This window comes from Lepus europaeus, chromosome 12 (assembly GCF_033115175.1).
Source record: "Lepus europaeus isolate LE1 chromosome 12, mLepTim1.pri, whole genome shotgun sequence".
In the NCBI taxonomy this organism is placed as follows: Eukaryota; Metazoa; Chordata; class Mammalia; order Lagomorpha; family Leporidae; genus Lepus; species Lepus europaeus.
In genome coordinates, this window is record NC_084838.1 from 70,406,932 (window position 1) to 70,423,963 (window position 17,032).

The 17,032-nt window shown below is 44.9% G+C and overlaps 1 protein-coding gene across 1 annotated transcript in view; it reads right to left on the reverse strand.

Moving 5' to 3' along the window:
- The window catches only part of SLC1A1 (solute carrier family 1 member 1), an 80,454-nt gene that overhangs the window by 16,359 nt on the left and 47,063 nt on the right, over positions 1–17,032 (reverse strand). The window contains exons 3-6 of the mRNA XM_062208323.1: positions 6,324–6,416; positions 5,711–5,825; positions 4,455–4,497; positions 1,661–1,759 (exon numbers count right to left, since the gene is read on the reverse strand). Of these exons, the coding sequence (XP_062064307.1) occupies positions 1,661–1,759; positions 4,455–4,497; positions 5,711–5,825; positions 6,324–6,416 (350 nt within the window). The remainder of the gene's footprint in view (positions 1–1,660; positions 1,760–4,454; positions 4,498–5,710; positions 5,826–6,323; positions 6,417–17,032) is intronic.

The window sequence follows — 17,032 nt, forward strand, 5'->3', positions numbered from 1 at the left end:
GAAAGCAGGCAGCCAGGAGACCAGGCACATTCCAGGAAAATGGTAAGAAAAGCAAAAGCCATCAGGTGCTGGGCCATTTCAATCTGCTCAGATAACTCTTACTCATGCATTCTGGCCCCCACACTAATTTAAAGCCCTCTGTGGAATGCCCTCAAAGCACCCTGCTCTTTCCAGTTGTAATCTTTACCACTCTCTGCACGAGGGCAGATGCCACCTTTCACTATTATAATTCCAGTGCATGGCAGGGCCTGGCATGTGGACAGCGCTCACAAATGCATTTTTGGAACCACAAGGAACTGAGGGGGCAGATCTGTAGAGAAGAGAGAGGGCTCACTGGGAAGTGACTGGGAAAAATGTGAGAGGAGCCAGAAAAGTTAAAGCTTTTCACAGTGGAAGGCAGGAGCCAACTGCAGTCAATTTATCTAAATTCCTGTGTTTACTCAATCTTCTCTTTTTTTCTTAAAGCTTACCTTCCTTTGTGAAGGGAGAGAAGGTTCAGGAGCAATCTACTCTAGGCCTACCAAACCCACATGTTCTAATCTCCAACTTGCAAATCCCCAAAGCTCTTGAGGCCCTTTGATTTTGTTGATAAATTTACAGTCAAGCCTTTTGGTGGTAAAACTCTTGCCAAACCAAGGGGGCTACTGATAGTCTGTGTCTCTCACTCGACAGAAAATTCATGAGTTAGCTGCAGAAATACTGAGGTGCTTTCTGGAGGGCTGCTGTCCACCCCCCCACCCCCCCACGGATGCTGCATAACCTACAGTGCATGGGCATACGCTACCCAACCCTCCTGCAAACTGCTGACAAATGCGAACACAGGACCCTGAATCACAGCTGGGCCAGGAGATCCAGCCAAGGAGCCATGGTCCTGCATTCTGGGTTAACAGAGCCCTGCAATGTCAAGCAGCTCCCTGACACTGCTCTAAGAAGTGGCTGAGACATCCTGTAGGAGCCACAGCGCCCATTGCTTCCCCATGTGGAGCCGCTGATCCTCTTTGCTCCTGGTAGTTATGTTCTATGAGGTCCCCATGAACACCGACTGAATCGGCCAATACTAAGCCAATCCTCCTAGAGGGAATACAGGGTTAGGGATCTGGGAGCACTGGTTACATCATTTTCAATAATGAGTACCTAACATTGTTTTATGTGTGTTTTTGTTTAAAAATACCATGTTTAATATAAGGCTGAGTTGTAACACTGAAGTCACGGTCATTAACACTGTAAGTCAGGATGGAAAGCAGCTTATCTGACACGTGTTTTCTCCTTCTTGGTCTTAGAAACACTAGACAGCACTTTTATACTATGTTTCAGTCCATTTTAAACAGTGGAATCACAACAAAAAGCAGAGAAGTGCAGAAAAGGTGACATTAACCACCTTGCAAAATGGACACGAGTTCACACAAGACAGGAAGGCAGGGCACAGCCTTGCTCAGTCTTGGCTGGCCACACGCACGGTGGGTGACGCACGTATTCTGCTGTTCTGTGCAGGCCTGCAGATGACCATGAATGTGCTGTGAGTACTGACTTGGGGGTTACAAATACATTTTAGCAGGTAGGTGAATTTACCAATGCAGAGTCAGAAAAGAACAAGAATTGAGTGTTTTTCCCATGATTGGTGCCTGCCTACTGCAAGAGGGGAGCTGGCCATGGGACGGACCTCGGACACGGCTGTTGTCATGACGGCTGTGACAGACTCTTCAGTCCTGTTCGTCCCTGTATCACCGGAAGCCGTCACTTCTTCACGTCTGGTTTTGTACTGCATATTAGAGAAAAACAGAGACAAGGAAACAACAATCAAAAGAGTTATTGAAGCTCCCAAGGCTAAATAACAGGAACACTTTATTGGTCAACAAAAGTGCCTTTGAAGGGTTCAACCTCCAGTGCCTTTGTTGCTTTTAGTTCTTGAACATCCTGCCTGGAAGTTTAGGAATTAAAAGTACACTTGAGAAATACAAACCCTTCATATCCACAAGTACCATTCAATAGGTTGGAATGTTCTCTCTTGGGGCGAGTGTATGGCACAGAGCAGTTATGTCACTGCTTCATATGCCTACATCCCATACGAGGATGCCTGGTTCAAGTCCTGGCTCCTGGCTCCTCCACTTCTGATTCAGCTTCCTGTTAACGCACACCCTGGCAGGCAGCAGGTGATGGCTCAAGTAATTGGGTCTCTGTCACCAAGTGGGAGACATGGATTGAATTCTGGGCTCCTGGCTTTGAGCTGGCCCAGCCCTGGCTGCTGCAGGCATCTGAAGATAAATTACTGGAGAGAAGATCTCGTCTTTCTCTCTGCTTTTCAAATAAAGTTGAAAAAACAAAAAGAATGCTAATTCACTTTTATATCAATGGGACAGTAATGTGAGAGAAAATGTTTTATTTGTAGGGGCGTTCACAGACTAAAGAGATTCCTGTCAATCATTTGTGTCTCTATTAAGGATTTTTTTTTTCTTTAAAGATTTATTTAATTGAAAGGCAGAGGCAGAGAGAGAGAGGTCTTCCATCCCCTAGTTCACTCCCCAAATGGCCGCAATTGCTGGAAGTGGGCCAATCTGAAGCCAGGTTCCAGGAGCTTCCTGTGGGTCTACTATGTGGGTGCAGGGGCCCAAGGAATCGGACTATCTTGTACTGCTTTCCCAGGCCATGGCAGAGAGCTGGATCAGAAGTGGAGCAGCTGGGACTCGAACCAGCTCCTATATAGGATGCCAGCACAGCGGGTGGCGGCTTTACCTACTATGCCACAGTGCCAGCCCCTAAGGATTTTCAATCTGGGGAAAGCACCTCATCACCTTGACTTTAATAAACAGCAGAAAGATTTAACTGTATAGTTGTTTCCAAATGAGTAGACCCTGGAGGACTATTTGGCAAGTGAGATTTCTGTTGAATTCTCTTCCTTCATCCCTGTCTGGTTCCATGGAGCTTGAACACAGAGGCTGGAGAAAGAGCTACAGTATTATTACATCAGGTCTAACTGTCGCTCCTCCACAGCTCTACCAACACCAAGCACCTTACAAGTGACCACAGTGGCTGATCTGCGAAGGCACCCTGGAATAGAGGTGCTTCTGTGCCTCCTGGAGCAGGCAAGTGGCAACAGAATTGCCATTTTTGTTGGTACACACAGAGGTCTCTGTTCATGTAATTTATGTAAATGAATACAGCCGTATGGGGTATTCAGCTGTTCTAAAGAGAGATCAATAGGAGAAAAGGGCTTGAAGTCAATGGATGGAGAGACTGGCAAGAAGAAAATCACGGCTGTGTTGCATCGCTCTGTGAAGTTCCAGCAATGGGCACACAGTGGTTAAGAAAAAGGCTGACTCCCAGGAACACTGGCCGCACCGTGTGGGTTAGTCAGGCACAGCCAGGCAGAGAGGGCAGGGGAAGGGCAGGGGAGGGCACTGAGCTTACGGGCTGTTTCCTCACAAACACAATGTGATTCTCCAAAACTAGTACTACAGCTCACTTTTTTTTTTTAAGATTTATTTATTGAAAAGGCAGAGTTACAGGGAGAGGGGGAGGGAGAGGGGGGGGAGAGAGGGAGGGAGAGGAAAGGAGGGAGAGGGAAGGAGGGAGAAGGGGGAGAGGGGAGGGGGAGAGAAATCAATTTTTTACATGCTGTTTCACTCCCTAAATGTCCACAACAGTCAGGGCTGAGCCAGGCTGAAGCCCAGGAGTCTCATCTGGGTCTTCCATATGGGTGCAAGGGCCCAAGGACTTGGGTCATTGGCCGGCGCTGCAGCTCACTAGGCTAATCCTCCGCCTGTGGCGCTGGCACACCAGGTTCTAGTCATGGTCAGGACGCCGGATTCTGTCCCAGTTGCCCCTCTTTCAGGCCAGCTCTCTGCTATGGCCCGGGAGTGCAGTGGAGGATGGCCCAAGTCCTTGGGCCCTGCACCCCATGGGAGACCAGGAGAAGCACCTGGCTCCTGGCTTCGGGTCAGCGCAGTGCGCTGGCCGTGGCGGCCATTGGAGGGTGAACCAATGGCAAAGGAAGACCTTTCTCTGTCTCTCTTTCTCACTGTCCACTCTGCTTGTCAAAAAAAAAAAAAAAAAAAAAAAAAGCACTTGGGTCATCCTCTACTTCTTTCCCAGGTGCATTATCAGGGAACTGGATCAGAAGTGGAGCAGCTGGGACTTGAACCAGTGTCCATACAGAATGCTGGCATTGCAGGTGGCAGCAGCTTAACACTACAACGCTGGACCCTGAAGCCAACATTTAAAAATACTCATTTGTTGACAGACTGCTAACTTGCTTCCTTTGAGTCCTTTTGGAGGAGCAGGTGTTATTACATGCACTCACTGTGGGCTGGAAGGATGCTTCTGTGCCCCACCACTCACAGGTGCACTTCCTGTTGCCTATTTATTGGGTAGTCCTATTGAATCATAACAGAAAAAAATAACCTTAATTGGTAACGGGAAGAGGGGAACAGACTGAGGGCAAAAGCTATTAATATTACCTGCTGAAAACAGGCCTGCACGAGGTTCTCAGGGAACATATTCCTGGTGGAGACATGAAAAGCAGTGTTATATTAGGGCCAAAGAGGGTGTTTTGGTCATACTCAGTACACTGGTGGCAATGAGTCTAGCACAGAACAAGTACTCGGGTTTCTCATCCGGCCTCTTCTCTGTAAAATATTTCCATGCATTACAATTTACTTATTTCCTGCTGAGCTTCAACCACGTATGGACAGTTGTGAGCAACCGTCACATGAGCGATTCTGTAAGTGACACACTTGCTGTCCACAGTGGAATGCTGCACTGGCAGATGGACAGTCAAGGGACTAAGAATTCTTTAACTTCCTGTGCATTTCTGCTTCTATCCGTGAGGATGGATGCTCATCAACAGTCCATTGGGTTTGTTTCCAAATTCTTTATGGCAACTGCAAATATGATCCTAATAGCGGAATTAAATCTTATGTAAACCAGGGAAATATGAGTGTGAAAAAGAAGGTGTGGTTTCTATTAAAAACTAAGCCGAATGCTTGGAAACTCAGTAAAGCCAAATAACTAACATGTCTGTGGTTAAATTCGGTATGGATAACAATTGAAGTAAAACAAACACACACAGAAAAACTGAGAGAATGTGGTGCTCAGTTTCCTTTGCTCAGGGTTTTTTGCTCCATTCCACGGAAACGGGATCAGGAAGTGCAGGCGATGCACATATAAGGGCTGGGTATGTAACAGAAATGATAGGAAATTACAATAAATTAGCATACTCAAAGAAAAAAACCTTTGCCCTACGTCAAAAGTTGGTGGAAAAATGCATCTAAGTTTTAGGTGGGAACAAAACGTGTAATGCATATCCAATTCTTAAATGAGCCTCTCCTTTAATGACTACTTTTAGTTGGCTGGCCTATTTCTGACCCTGATTCAGGTTAAGAAGATTCCTCCTGTGCAATTAAAACATGTGTTTCTTCACGTGTGCTTCAGAAGTGCCCGTCCAATCCAGGCCAGCATCTGAACATGACAGGTAGACTTCCTGCATCTCCATCCAGCTGACATCCTAATGGAGGAGCCTGCTTCTTGCAAAACCTCTTAGAACCATGACTTAGCAAGCAAGACTGGCTACAAAATTTGCGAGGTCCGGCACAGAAAGAAGATGCATAATAATGAAATTTAAGAAAAATTTCAAGCAGGGCATGATGGCACACATGGGGCCTTGTGCACCCACACAGATCACACACCCCTGAGCCACCCGTGGCAAAGTACTCACCTGATCAGGTCTAACATGGCATCCACTGTGCTGACTTCGGGGGTGCTGCCTGTCCTGTCGATTTCGTCCACTTTCTGGGTGACCCCAGGCTTGATACTCACCACCAACACAATACCTGTGGCCAAGTACACAACCCACATAGCATTGAGAAAAGTCCAGGCCCCTTGGCTGTCAGTGCAAGCTTCCTAGAACCAACGGGCAGGGTGGCACCTGGCGAGAGTGTGCCTGGGAAGACCCTGAGATCCAGCCAAAATGCCATCTTTCTGGAAATATTTTATAATTAGACAGCTCCACTGTTACCAACTAATTATCCAGTTTAAGGATTATGTAAGCTCTTGGCTTGGATTCCTTCTACTCGGTGATTCGGCAAGGCATAGAACTGGCACCCTCTTAACGTTTCTCACTTGAGATTTTAATAAGTATTGCCACAGCTAAAATTCAGTCAGAATCACATTTTCTTCACATAAAAGGTACAATTTAGACTTCAAGGCAAAAAGGTTCATGGTAATTTGACAATACTAATTTCTGATTTAAGAAAAAAACAACAGAAGGTTCAACTACTTTTTGAAGTCACAATAACACAGAGGAATAAAGTTTCAGAAACAAATGTTACCTAGAATTACAGCAATGATAGTGGTGCAGAAATAATACAAGACAGCACGCAGACCAATTTTCCCAGAAACGTTGGAATCCAGTGCAGCAACACCTGAGGGGGAAGAGAACACAAGTGAAATTATATTAATTTTTTAAAGACAATCCTGGGGCTGATGATCTCATCCTTGATGTGTGGCATAAACAGCTGAGCAACGTTCTCTGTGTCTACAAGGCCCATCTCACCAGCTGGGATGCAACAGCCAAAAGAAACACTTCCAAATTCATTCCAGAGTGGTTCAGACACCACTTCAGATGCCCGTGTGCCTTATCAGAGCGCCTGGGTTTGAGTCCTAGGCTCCACCTCCAGTTCCAGCTTCCTGCCAAGGCTGACCCTGAGAGTCAGCAGTGGTAAGCCAGGTGGGTGCGTCCTTGCCCCCAGTGTGAGAGACCCACACTGATTTCTTGGCTTTTGGCTTTGGCCTGGCCTACCACATGCATTGGACGGGCGTCTGGAGAGTAAACCAGTAGACCAGATCTCTCCTTGCCTTCAAGATAAAAAGAATAAAAATTTTAAATAAAGATCCAAAAATATATGCATATTGATTTAGGCAAGAAAGAGTTCAATCTTTAAAAAAATATTCCAAATACAGAATTACAAGAGGGAAGCCCAATGAGGTGCAAATTCCCCTGCAGGCCAATTCCCATAGCCTTGACCTCTGCTCTTCTTGGGGTGGTCACGAAACATTGTCACAAGGCAACTTCCATCTGCATTTGCTCAGAGACCTTTATCAAGATCTGGATACTATACAACTTAATATCCTTTATGATAAACCTCTTGGAATTCCGTGTCAAGGAAAATTTTATCTTGCAGAATTGAGATAGCTTTCTCATCATATAAGGAAAATGTGCAACTCATGACTGTTTTCCTTTTTGCCTTTCTGTCAGGAAGCTCAGTCAACCAAAAAAGGTTAACTTTTACATATGATTATAAAAGTAACTTATATTCATTGTAATTCCATGAAAAAAGAATACAAAGACAAAAACAAAAACCACTTTAGCTCTTCAACTGCAGTCACTATTTCAGTGACTTTTTAAAAAGATTTATTTATTTATTTGAAAGTGAGAGTTTCACAGAAAGAGAGACTGAAAGAGATCTTCCATCTGCTGGTTTACTCTCCAGATGGCCACAATGGTCAAGGCTGGGCCAAGCTGAAGCCAGGAGCCAGGAGCTTCTTTCAGGTCTCCCACTTGGGTAGCAGGAGCCCACGCACTTGGGCCAACTTCCCAGGCCATTAGCAGGGAACTAGATTGGAAATGGAGCAGCTGGGACAGGAACCCGTATGGGATTCTGGTGTTGCAGGCAGCAAGTGGCTTTACCTAGTGTGCCACAAGGCTGGCCCCTCCAATGACTTTTCTACCACTAATTTTTCATGTAAACAAACTGAGATAATTTTATAATTTTAACTTTCTTCCTCCTTAATACTTTCTTATAGGCATTCTTCCTCATCATTACAAACTTGTTCTGAGGAGAATTTTAATGGCCACATCATCATCTGCCATGTGGCTGAAATTATACATACATAAATGTATTGAATCATCCCCTTACTGCTGAGTCTTTAGATTGTCTCGGGGCCAAATCCAATAATAAACCACAGCAATTTCATTATCCATCCTAGCTAGCCCATTTCCTTTCTCTTTTCATGATTTTCCAATTGGTTCCACAGGAACAACCCTATTGTGGATGACTTCTGTTGTGAGACACCGTAACATTCCTGCTTCAAAGAGAAAGGATAGAAGTGAATAATTTCTGAGAGCACAGGCACATTACGAGACCTCTGGCCATTTGGTGAACTCTATTTCTGCATGATCTTTGGCTATCAATAAAATGACTGAGCACTGCCTAGACCTGAAAGAGTCGTCCGGATGCCAAGGAGAGCTGCATTAGAGGTGCAAGGCACGCATCCCTCTTTGTGTGAAACCCTTCCCTCTCTCAAAGATGCTCCCGTGAATGAAATCAAACGACGCTGTTCTCTACCTGGGCTTCTAGGTTGGAGATGAGGCAAGTGATGAAGCAACCAAAAGCATACCTTTTCTTGGTTTCCAACTGTACCCTGATTTCTGAAATGCGGATCACATTTTGAGGCAAACTATCATGGAAGAAAATGATTTTGTGACTTCAGTGTGAACGAGTTGTCCTGTAAGCATTTGCAAAGCCAGGATAACAGGACAAAGGAGGAAGCTGTCACAAGGTAACCTGAAGGGAAAGGCAGTGAACCTGTGTGGCTCTCAGGGTGCACAGGCAGTGTATATATTCACTTCTCACGCTATAAAAGGCCCATTCATCTTGTTAAATGAGTGGGGATTATGTTTCTCACGTATAACCATACAGATTGGATGTACAGGAAAAATCTGAAAGGAAGCTACCACCATTATGATGATGGAACAACTCATTTCTCTTGCTAAACACACTGTTCCCCTCGCTGCTAATTGCTGCCTTGGAAGTTAATATTTTGAGAAAGGGTGCTCTGGCCTCTTTAGTAGCTACACCAGGATGTTGTTAAAGGCCCATTCACTAACCTTCAGGACAAGACTGTGTAAATACCCAATGGTGGGGATATTGCAACAGGCACATTTTATGAATAACCTTGATGATAACTTGTTTTCTTTCTCTGAGAAAAAGGCAATTGGGTATGTTGAAGAGACTTTGTTTTCTTGATGGTAAGACAACTAAAAATACCAACTATATAAAGAACAAAAATCAAGAGGGACCAAAGGTTATAATTCAGAAATAATGAATGATCTCTTTTAGCTGAGGTCTCTCAAAAAAAGAGTAAAAATAATGCAAATATGTAAGTTTGGTAAGTAGATGATTATAAAATATACCTAAGAGTTCAATGTGTTATTTTGATAAACAATTTTAAAATTTGTAATTATAATGGTAGGTTAAAAAAAAATAAAAAGAACAAGGCATTGTGGGGCAGTGGTTTAAGCCACTGCATGCAATGACAACATCCTATATTGCAGTGCTGCTCTGCTTTCCCCTGGGAAGGCAGTGGAAGATGGCCCTAGTACTTGGGGCCCTACCACCCACATGGGAGACCTGGATGGAGTTCCTGGATCCTAGCTTTGTCCTGGCCCCACCTGGGTCATGGCAACCATTTGGGGAGTGAAACAGGGGACAGAAGATTTCTCTTCCACTCTGCTTTTCAAATAAATAAAATCTTTAAAAAAGAACAAATTGTTGTATGAGCCCATTTACAGGAGGTAATTGCTTAATAAAGACAAGAAAATCAGCACTTTAACAGATTTCCAAATAACCTGTCGAAGCACCTTGACCGTTCTCTGTGATAGACATCCATTTGAAGCAGCCTCCAGCCCCTCAAGTGCAGACAATGGACAGATTCACAGGGTTGTTACAAAACTGTCTTGGGCATGTGTTTGGTGCCCTCTTAGGATTTCTTCCAACAGTGAAACAAATTAAATCTACGTGGGTAATTGTTTTGAGCATATGTTAATATGTCTTAATTTGTCTTAATGGCTTGGCCATGGGCTGATGCCTCTGCTTGTACTCCAGGACCAAGCTGGTAATAAAAGGCTTCATAATAATGAGATTGTTGGTGGAAATATCTTAAACAAATACATCCCCAGGCAGTCAGCCAACTCCTCTCTGTTGGAGCTCAGCAACTATCTCATAGACTTTGAGGAAGACTTTTATTTCTCATTCCTCTAATCTACTTCAGTTCTACCAATGTCCTGAATATTACAGAAATTTTTTCAAATGAACAAACATACTTCCCTACATTCTACAGTTATTCCTCTACCTCTCCAGTCATCAATGATCCGGGGCAAAGCTTGTCCTGAAACCCAGATTCTTGGATGATTTGTAATATGCTATTGAGGACAAAGGTGGTGACCACCAGAGAGGAAGGGAAAATATACAGGACAACAGTTTAAGCTTTGAAAACCTCTATAATAGGGGTATATTAAGGACTATAAAATATAAGTCTGGGGCTGGTGCTGTGGTGGAGTAGGTAAAGCTACCACCTGCAGTGCTAGCATCTCATATGAGTGCCAGTTTGAGTCCTGGATGCTCCACTTCCGATCCAGTTCTCTGCTATGGCCTGGGAAAGCAGTAGAAGATGACCCAAGGCCTTGGGCCCCTGCACCCACGTGGGAGACGTGGCTTTGGATTGGTGTAGCTCTGGCCATTGTGGCTATCTGGGGAGTGAACCAGCGGATGGAAGACCTCTCTCTCTTTCTGCCTATGCCTTTCAAATAAACAAATAAAAATATTAAAAAAAATTTGTTTGGATTGTCTAAACACTCCACCTGCCAATAATGATAATGACAATGGATACCATATTGAGCTGCCCTTTAATGAATCATTTCCTTAGTCATTATAACCCTATGAGGCAACCATTATCATCCTCATTTTACAGAGGAGGAATCAAGGCTCAGAAAGGACAAGTAACATACCTCACTATGCAATAGTTTAGTTCTGATTTGGTCCTTGAACTCATGTAGATGTTTATAATTTCAAAGTCATTACTTAATGTTACTTAGTTTAGGAAGTGGGCCTAGAGGGAGGCCCTTAGGTCACTGGGGACATGCTCTCAGAAGGCAATTCTTGCAAGAAGATGATTATAAAAGCCTGAGTTGGGTCCAACTCCTCTCTGCATCTTGGCTCACTATGTGATGCTTCCTCCATTGGCATCCACTGCCCTTAACAGAGACCAAACCAATGGGACCTCCTGATCTTGGACTTGAACCATCCAAACCAAGCCAAGTAAACATTTTCTCTTCATAAAGTTGGTTGTCTTATATATTTTGATGCACCAATGCAAAGCTTAGTAACATACAGTCATAATGTTGGCAAGGTGATCCCACCCCAGATTTAACCCCAAAGGTGTATTTTTAACCACCATGCCTTGTTGGCATCATCCATATGCTGCAAGATTCTAGGCCAGGAATTTCCTAAAGAAATCCCTATGATGATGGAGATTTCTATATTTGTGCAGTAGTCACAAGCTACACAAGGCTAGTGAGCCCCCAAAAGGTTCCTCCTATGACTGAGGCAACGAACTTTAACTTTATTTCATTTTAACTAACCTTAATTTTTAAAAATCACACATGGCTAATAGTTATCGCACTGGACAGTGCGATCACCAGAGTAGTTAGCTTTTAGTGGGTGCTCAACTATGTTGAGTGAATGAATTCAAACTTAACTCAATTAAACAATTCAGTAGGGGAAGGGTTAAGCTACTGGATGGGACTCCTGCATTCACATCAGAGTGCTGGTTCAAGTTTGAGTCCTGGCTATTCCACTTCCAACAAATGAGCTTTGGAGGCAACAGAAGATGGCTCTAGTACTTAGGTCCCTGCTTCCCGTAAGATAGACCCAGATGGAGCTCCTGGCTCCTGGCTTCAGTTTGGCCCAGACCCAGCTATTGCAGGCATTTGGAGAGTGAACCAGCCTATGGAAGATCTCTCCATCTTTCTGTCACTCTGCCTTCAAAATAAACACATCTTAAAAATTCAGTAACACAGACGGTGCTGAGGCTCACTTAGCCAATCCTCCACCTGCGGTGCCGGCACCCCAGGTTCTAGTCCTGGTCGGGGCACTGGATTCTGTCCTGGTTGCTCCTCTTCCAGTCCAGCTCTCTGCTGTGGCCCAGGAAGGCAGTGGAGGATGGCCCAAGTGCTTGGGTCCTGCACCCACATGGGAGACCAGAAGGAAGCACCTGGCTCCTGGCTTTGGATCGGCGCAGCGGCCATTTGGGGGGTGAACCAACGGAAAAGGAAGACCTTTCTCTCTGTCTCTCTCTCTCTCACTGTCTAACTCTGCCTATCAAAAAAAAAAAAAAAATTCAGTAACACATCTTTACCTTGCCAGCACAGGGGTGGTGGAGAGGACGATGATGAGCCAACCCCCCGGCACACGGTTCCCTGACTTTGCTGACCATGTATTCTAGGCCATCATTCTTGTCTGGGTCCCCAGTGCACTAAACAAGGTGCTCTATGAATGCTGTGTGTGAAGCTATCCATGCAACAGAAAGAGTTGCACTTTGTACAGAGGAGCTCCCCTTTACACTGAGCCCATTTTACAAGTTCACTGCTTGCACAAATTTGGGATTAAGCGTAATCTCTTCAGAAAGCACTCAGATGCGCTGGTTTGGAATGGTTTGGTTTTCAGGGCAGCCAACAAAAACACTGGTCACCCATAAAAGACCTCCACACGGGAACACACTTAGCATCTTGGTGTCTGTCAACATTTCTTTTTTCATTATTGGGTATCTCCTCCCCCAGAGACTTAAAGTGATTTTTCCTCAATAACCATTCCTGTGAAATGTTAATGCTGCAAGCTAACTGGATGAGTACTAAATGAATGCATGTGCTTTTGAGATAAATAGAATTTGACATAAAATGAATTCTCTCTTCCCCTTCAGAAAACCAGCTTTGGCTGCCCTGGGGGTGATGGATGGCTGCTCCTGCGGGGCAGCACCTGTTTGTCATCTGCTGGGGGGAGGTCAGAGGGCATGCCCCCTTAGCCTCAAAACAGCTGGAATGCCCTATGCTTTGGGACTTCCCTCTCAACAGCCACCTAGCTTTCTTGCTGCTTGGTCCTCCCTGGTCCCTGAGAAGTCCACTGGACCACTTCTCTTCACAGTCCACTCCCAGGGCTCACTCCTCTTGGGAGCTTATGGCTGCCCTCTGGGGGATGACAAACAGAGGGGGTTAGGTACTCATTTATTACAAAGCAGGTGCACAAGAGTCAAAAAATACTCAAAAATGTTTATAGCACAAGGATGGTAATTTGAGGGCTCTTGAATGTAATAATTAAAATTAGGGCTAGCATTTTTTTCTATCATTTCTCTAGCATGTCACTTTTATGACAGTTTACAAAGGTTATTGATCCCTGACAGATTAGAAATTTTAAAAACTGGTCTTTCCCCATCTAGTTGGAAAACTAGCTGCTTTGTGAAGTCTTGGTACAGAGAACAGGTACTGCAGGGGGTAACCAGGAGAGACTTGATGCCTGAATTAGGCAGGAAAAGATGAGCAGGATTCCAGTCACCAGGAAGCCTAGGGTTGCCTTTTAAGACCAGGGACAGTTCTGAGGTTGGACTGTGCCCTAGAAACTGGGATAAAACCCCAGGTTGTCCTTGGAAGTGAGGGATACCTGCTAGCTCTTTATTTTAGGAAGAAAGCATTTGCCTGCTCCACCTCTGGAGGAGGCTCTGATGATCTGGGGTGTTGGCTCCTGGCCAATGCAGCAATCATTTGAACTTTTTATAAAACACTACAAAGGAAGCAGTTGCCTGAGCTAAACAATAGCATATTTTAAAAATAAACATCTGAGGGTAAAAGATTCCTCAGAGAGTTCGCTGATTAAGCTGCCAGCTACTGGAGAACAAAGCTGTCGTGACAATCTCTCTCCACTTGGCTGTCATGGTGTCAGAATTAACTCTGCTCTTGGAAGTTTTTTTTAGTCTGCCGTATGATGGTGCCTCCCAATTGTGAATGGACACACCATCCAAGAAGCTCAGTGTTGCACAGGAGCTAAAACCCATCATGTGGGTGACTCCAATCTCTGTGTCAGTAACAGAGAGCCACCTGCAGAGAGGAACAGGAGTGGGCTCTGATGGGAAAGAGCTGGCTCAAAGCACAGCCTTCTATTCCCCAACTCAGCTTCCCAACAACACGTTTTTAAAAATTGTATTTTATTTTATTTGAAATGCAGAGAGGAAGACACAGAGAGACAGATGGAGAAAGATCTTCCATCCACAGACTCACTCCCCAAATGTACTCAATAGCCAGGGTGGGGCCAGGCTAATGCCAGGAGCCAGGAATTTAACCTGGGTCTCCTGCGTAGTGGCCAGGGATCAAGCCATCATCTGCTGCCTGCCAGGTTGCTCATCAGCAGAAAGCTGGATCAGAAGCAGAGTAGCCAGGAACCAAACACTCCCAACACATGATGCAGGTGTCCCAGTGACAACCACTGTGCTAAACGCCCACCCCATCACTCCCTACTTAAGGGAAACTGTGAGGAGCAAATTGAACAATCTCTTATTGCACAGTGATGTTAAGATTAGAAATAATTAGGTTTTCCATCTGTTGGTTCACTCCCCAAATGGCTGCAACAGCTGGGGCTGGGCCAGGCTGAAGCCAGGAACTTCATCTGGCTCTCCCAAATGGGCACAGGGTCCCAAGCACTTGGGTCAATTTTGCTGTTTTCGCAGGCACATTAGCAGGGAGATGGATCATATGTGGAGCAACTGGGACTCAAACCAGAGCCCATATGGGATTCCAGCACTGTAGGCAGAGGCTTAACCCGCTGCTCCACAGCCCCAGCCCCAGCCCCAGCCCTGTAAATAGTCTTCATTATGATGGAATGAATGAATGATAAACAGGATGTGTGTTGCTGAGTGAATGGAAGGTACTCAACAAGCCTCAATCCATTTGTTCTGTCAGTCTCTCACTCCTTCTCTGCCCCTTCGCAAGAGATCTTTTAAAAACATCACTCATTTCATTTTATACTCTAGTATAGCCCACTAGTAGCACTGAAGAAAATCCTTGCTCTGGCAAATTCTACAAGGGGGACCCCCACCTGCCTCTCCAGCTCCATTGTGCTACCTCCTTTCATCCCAGCACCTCCTCCAGCCCTCTTCTCAGCACACCACTTGTGGGCCTTTGCACAGGCTCTTCCCTCTGCCTGGTCTTCTCCCTACTCTTCATTTGGCTGGTAAATCTTGTCCTCATGGGATCTGTGCAGTGGCACAGTGGGTTAAACAGCTGTAATGCCAGCATCCTGTATAGGAGCACTAGTTCACATCCTGGCTGCTTTGATTCCAACCCAGCTCCCTGCTAATACACTTGGGAAAGCAATGGAAGAAGGCCCAGGTGCCCGGGCCCTTACCATCCACATAGGAGACCCAGATGGAGTTTCTAGGCTCCTGCTTTTGGCCTGACCCAGCCCTGGTTATTGTAGCCATCTGGGGATTGAACCAGCAATAGAAGACTTCCCCTCCACCCCTTTCAAAGGCAGAGTTACAGAGAGGCAGAGGCAAAGAGAGAGAGAGAGAGAGTGAGAGAGAGCGCGCACAAGCCTTCCATCCACTGGTTCACTCCCCAGATAGCTGGAGATAAGCCAATCTGAAGCCAGGAGCTTCCTCTGGGTCTCCCACATGGGTACAGGGGCCTAAAGGCTTGGGCCATCTTCCACTGCTTTCCCAGGCCATAACAGAGAGCTGGATCAGAAATGGAGCAGCTGGTACTTGAACTGGCACCCATATAGGATGCCAGAGCTGGAGGCCAAGGCTTTAACCTGCTGTACCGCAGCGCTGGCCCCTAAAAAATGCCTGTCCTCAGAGTACTTTTCCCAACACCCACACCATTGCTTGGCATCCTGTGGATATTGGCTTTCACAGCTTTTAGCAATGGGTTCATTATTTATTATCTTTCTCACTAGACTGTAAGCTTCCGGGAAGGCAGGAGACCTAGGTATCTGCTTGTCCACCAATGCACACCTGGTGCCCAGCAGACAGGAGCTTAATAAACACGTTAATGGAATGAGTGTTTGGTTGCCTGCCCCAGGACCCTCCTTCCAGGCTGACCCGTGGGTGGCAGAATGTTCCAGAACAGAACTCCGTCAGTCCCAGGTACTGCCCTTTTGATCTGTTTTGTCTTGGAAAAGTGACTTCATCTCTCTTCAATCTTCTGTTTCCTTATCTCTAAAGGTAGAGATAAGGATGGTCCCACCTACTTTACTACTTCATAAGGTTGCCATGTGGATTGAATAAACAAGCTCACAATTTTTAAACTGAGAAATGTTTCTTTTACTCCTTGGAGAAAATAAGGCTGGATATTATCTCACGTTGCCAATCTAGGGCACAGGGAAACCTTGCAGCCTGCATGAATACCCCTTGAACATTAAGAGAGAAGAGAAAAGGCAGAGAGGAGCGAGCAAAATATATTTCTGTGCATGCTTCACCTGTGGTATCTATTATTCTGAGACATGAATACAAAGAATTTCCTTAAAATAGGTGACATCACCACCCAAGACTATTTTGTGAAGTAAACAAAATAAATCGGTCATTGGCAGAACCAATTAAAGGTCATTTATCAGCCATCAGCTGATCTACATTTGGTGTTCAAATCATGTCTCAAGGAGTTGGCTGGTCTCCCAGTTCTTGTTGCCTGGGAGCCGTAGTAACTTTTTTTTTTTTTTTTAATACCATGGAGCATGGTGGTCTTTGTAGTTGGGATGGATTTTTTCAAAGACCCCATGAACTATTTTTTTTATGAGGCTTATTGTTCAATGAAAGCATAAAACATATCCCAGAAGATATGAGAAACTCAACTGTTCTCTCCCCAAGTGCAGACGAATGCTTTGACACCAGTGCCTGGCTTACAGCTCAGAGAACCTTTTCTGGGTTTCTGGCATAACCTAGTTATTACTAAGTTCCCTCTTGGTTTCTCTTCACCCTATAGAACTGGTAGCTCAGACTTCTAGGTAGAAGTTTCTTGTATGTTTGTGAACTTTAAATAATGAAAAGCGCAAGTCTCTTTTAATATTGTTTTTTATTTCCTGAATAAATGTATTTGGTGCACTTGTGTATGTATAGCTCAGTTCTAATTTTAGTCCTGATAGCTTCTGGTCAATTCAGGAACTTTCTAGAAACTCCAGGCAATATTAAGCCAAAAAAGAATAAATTGTAAAATTGTTTA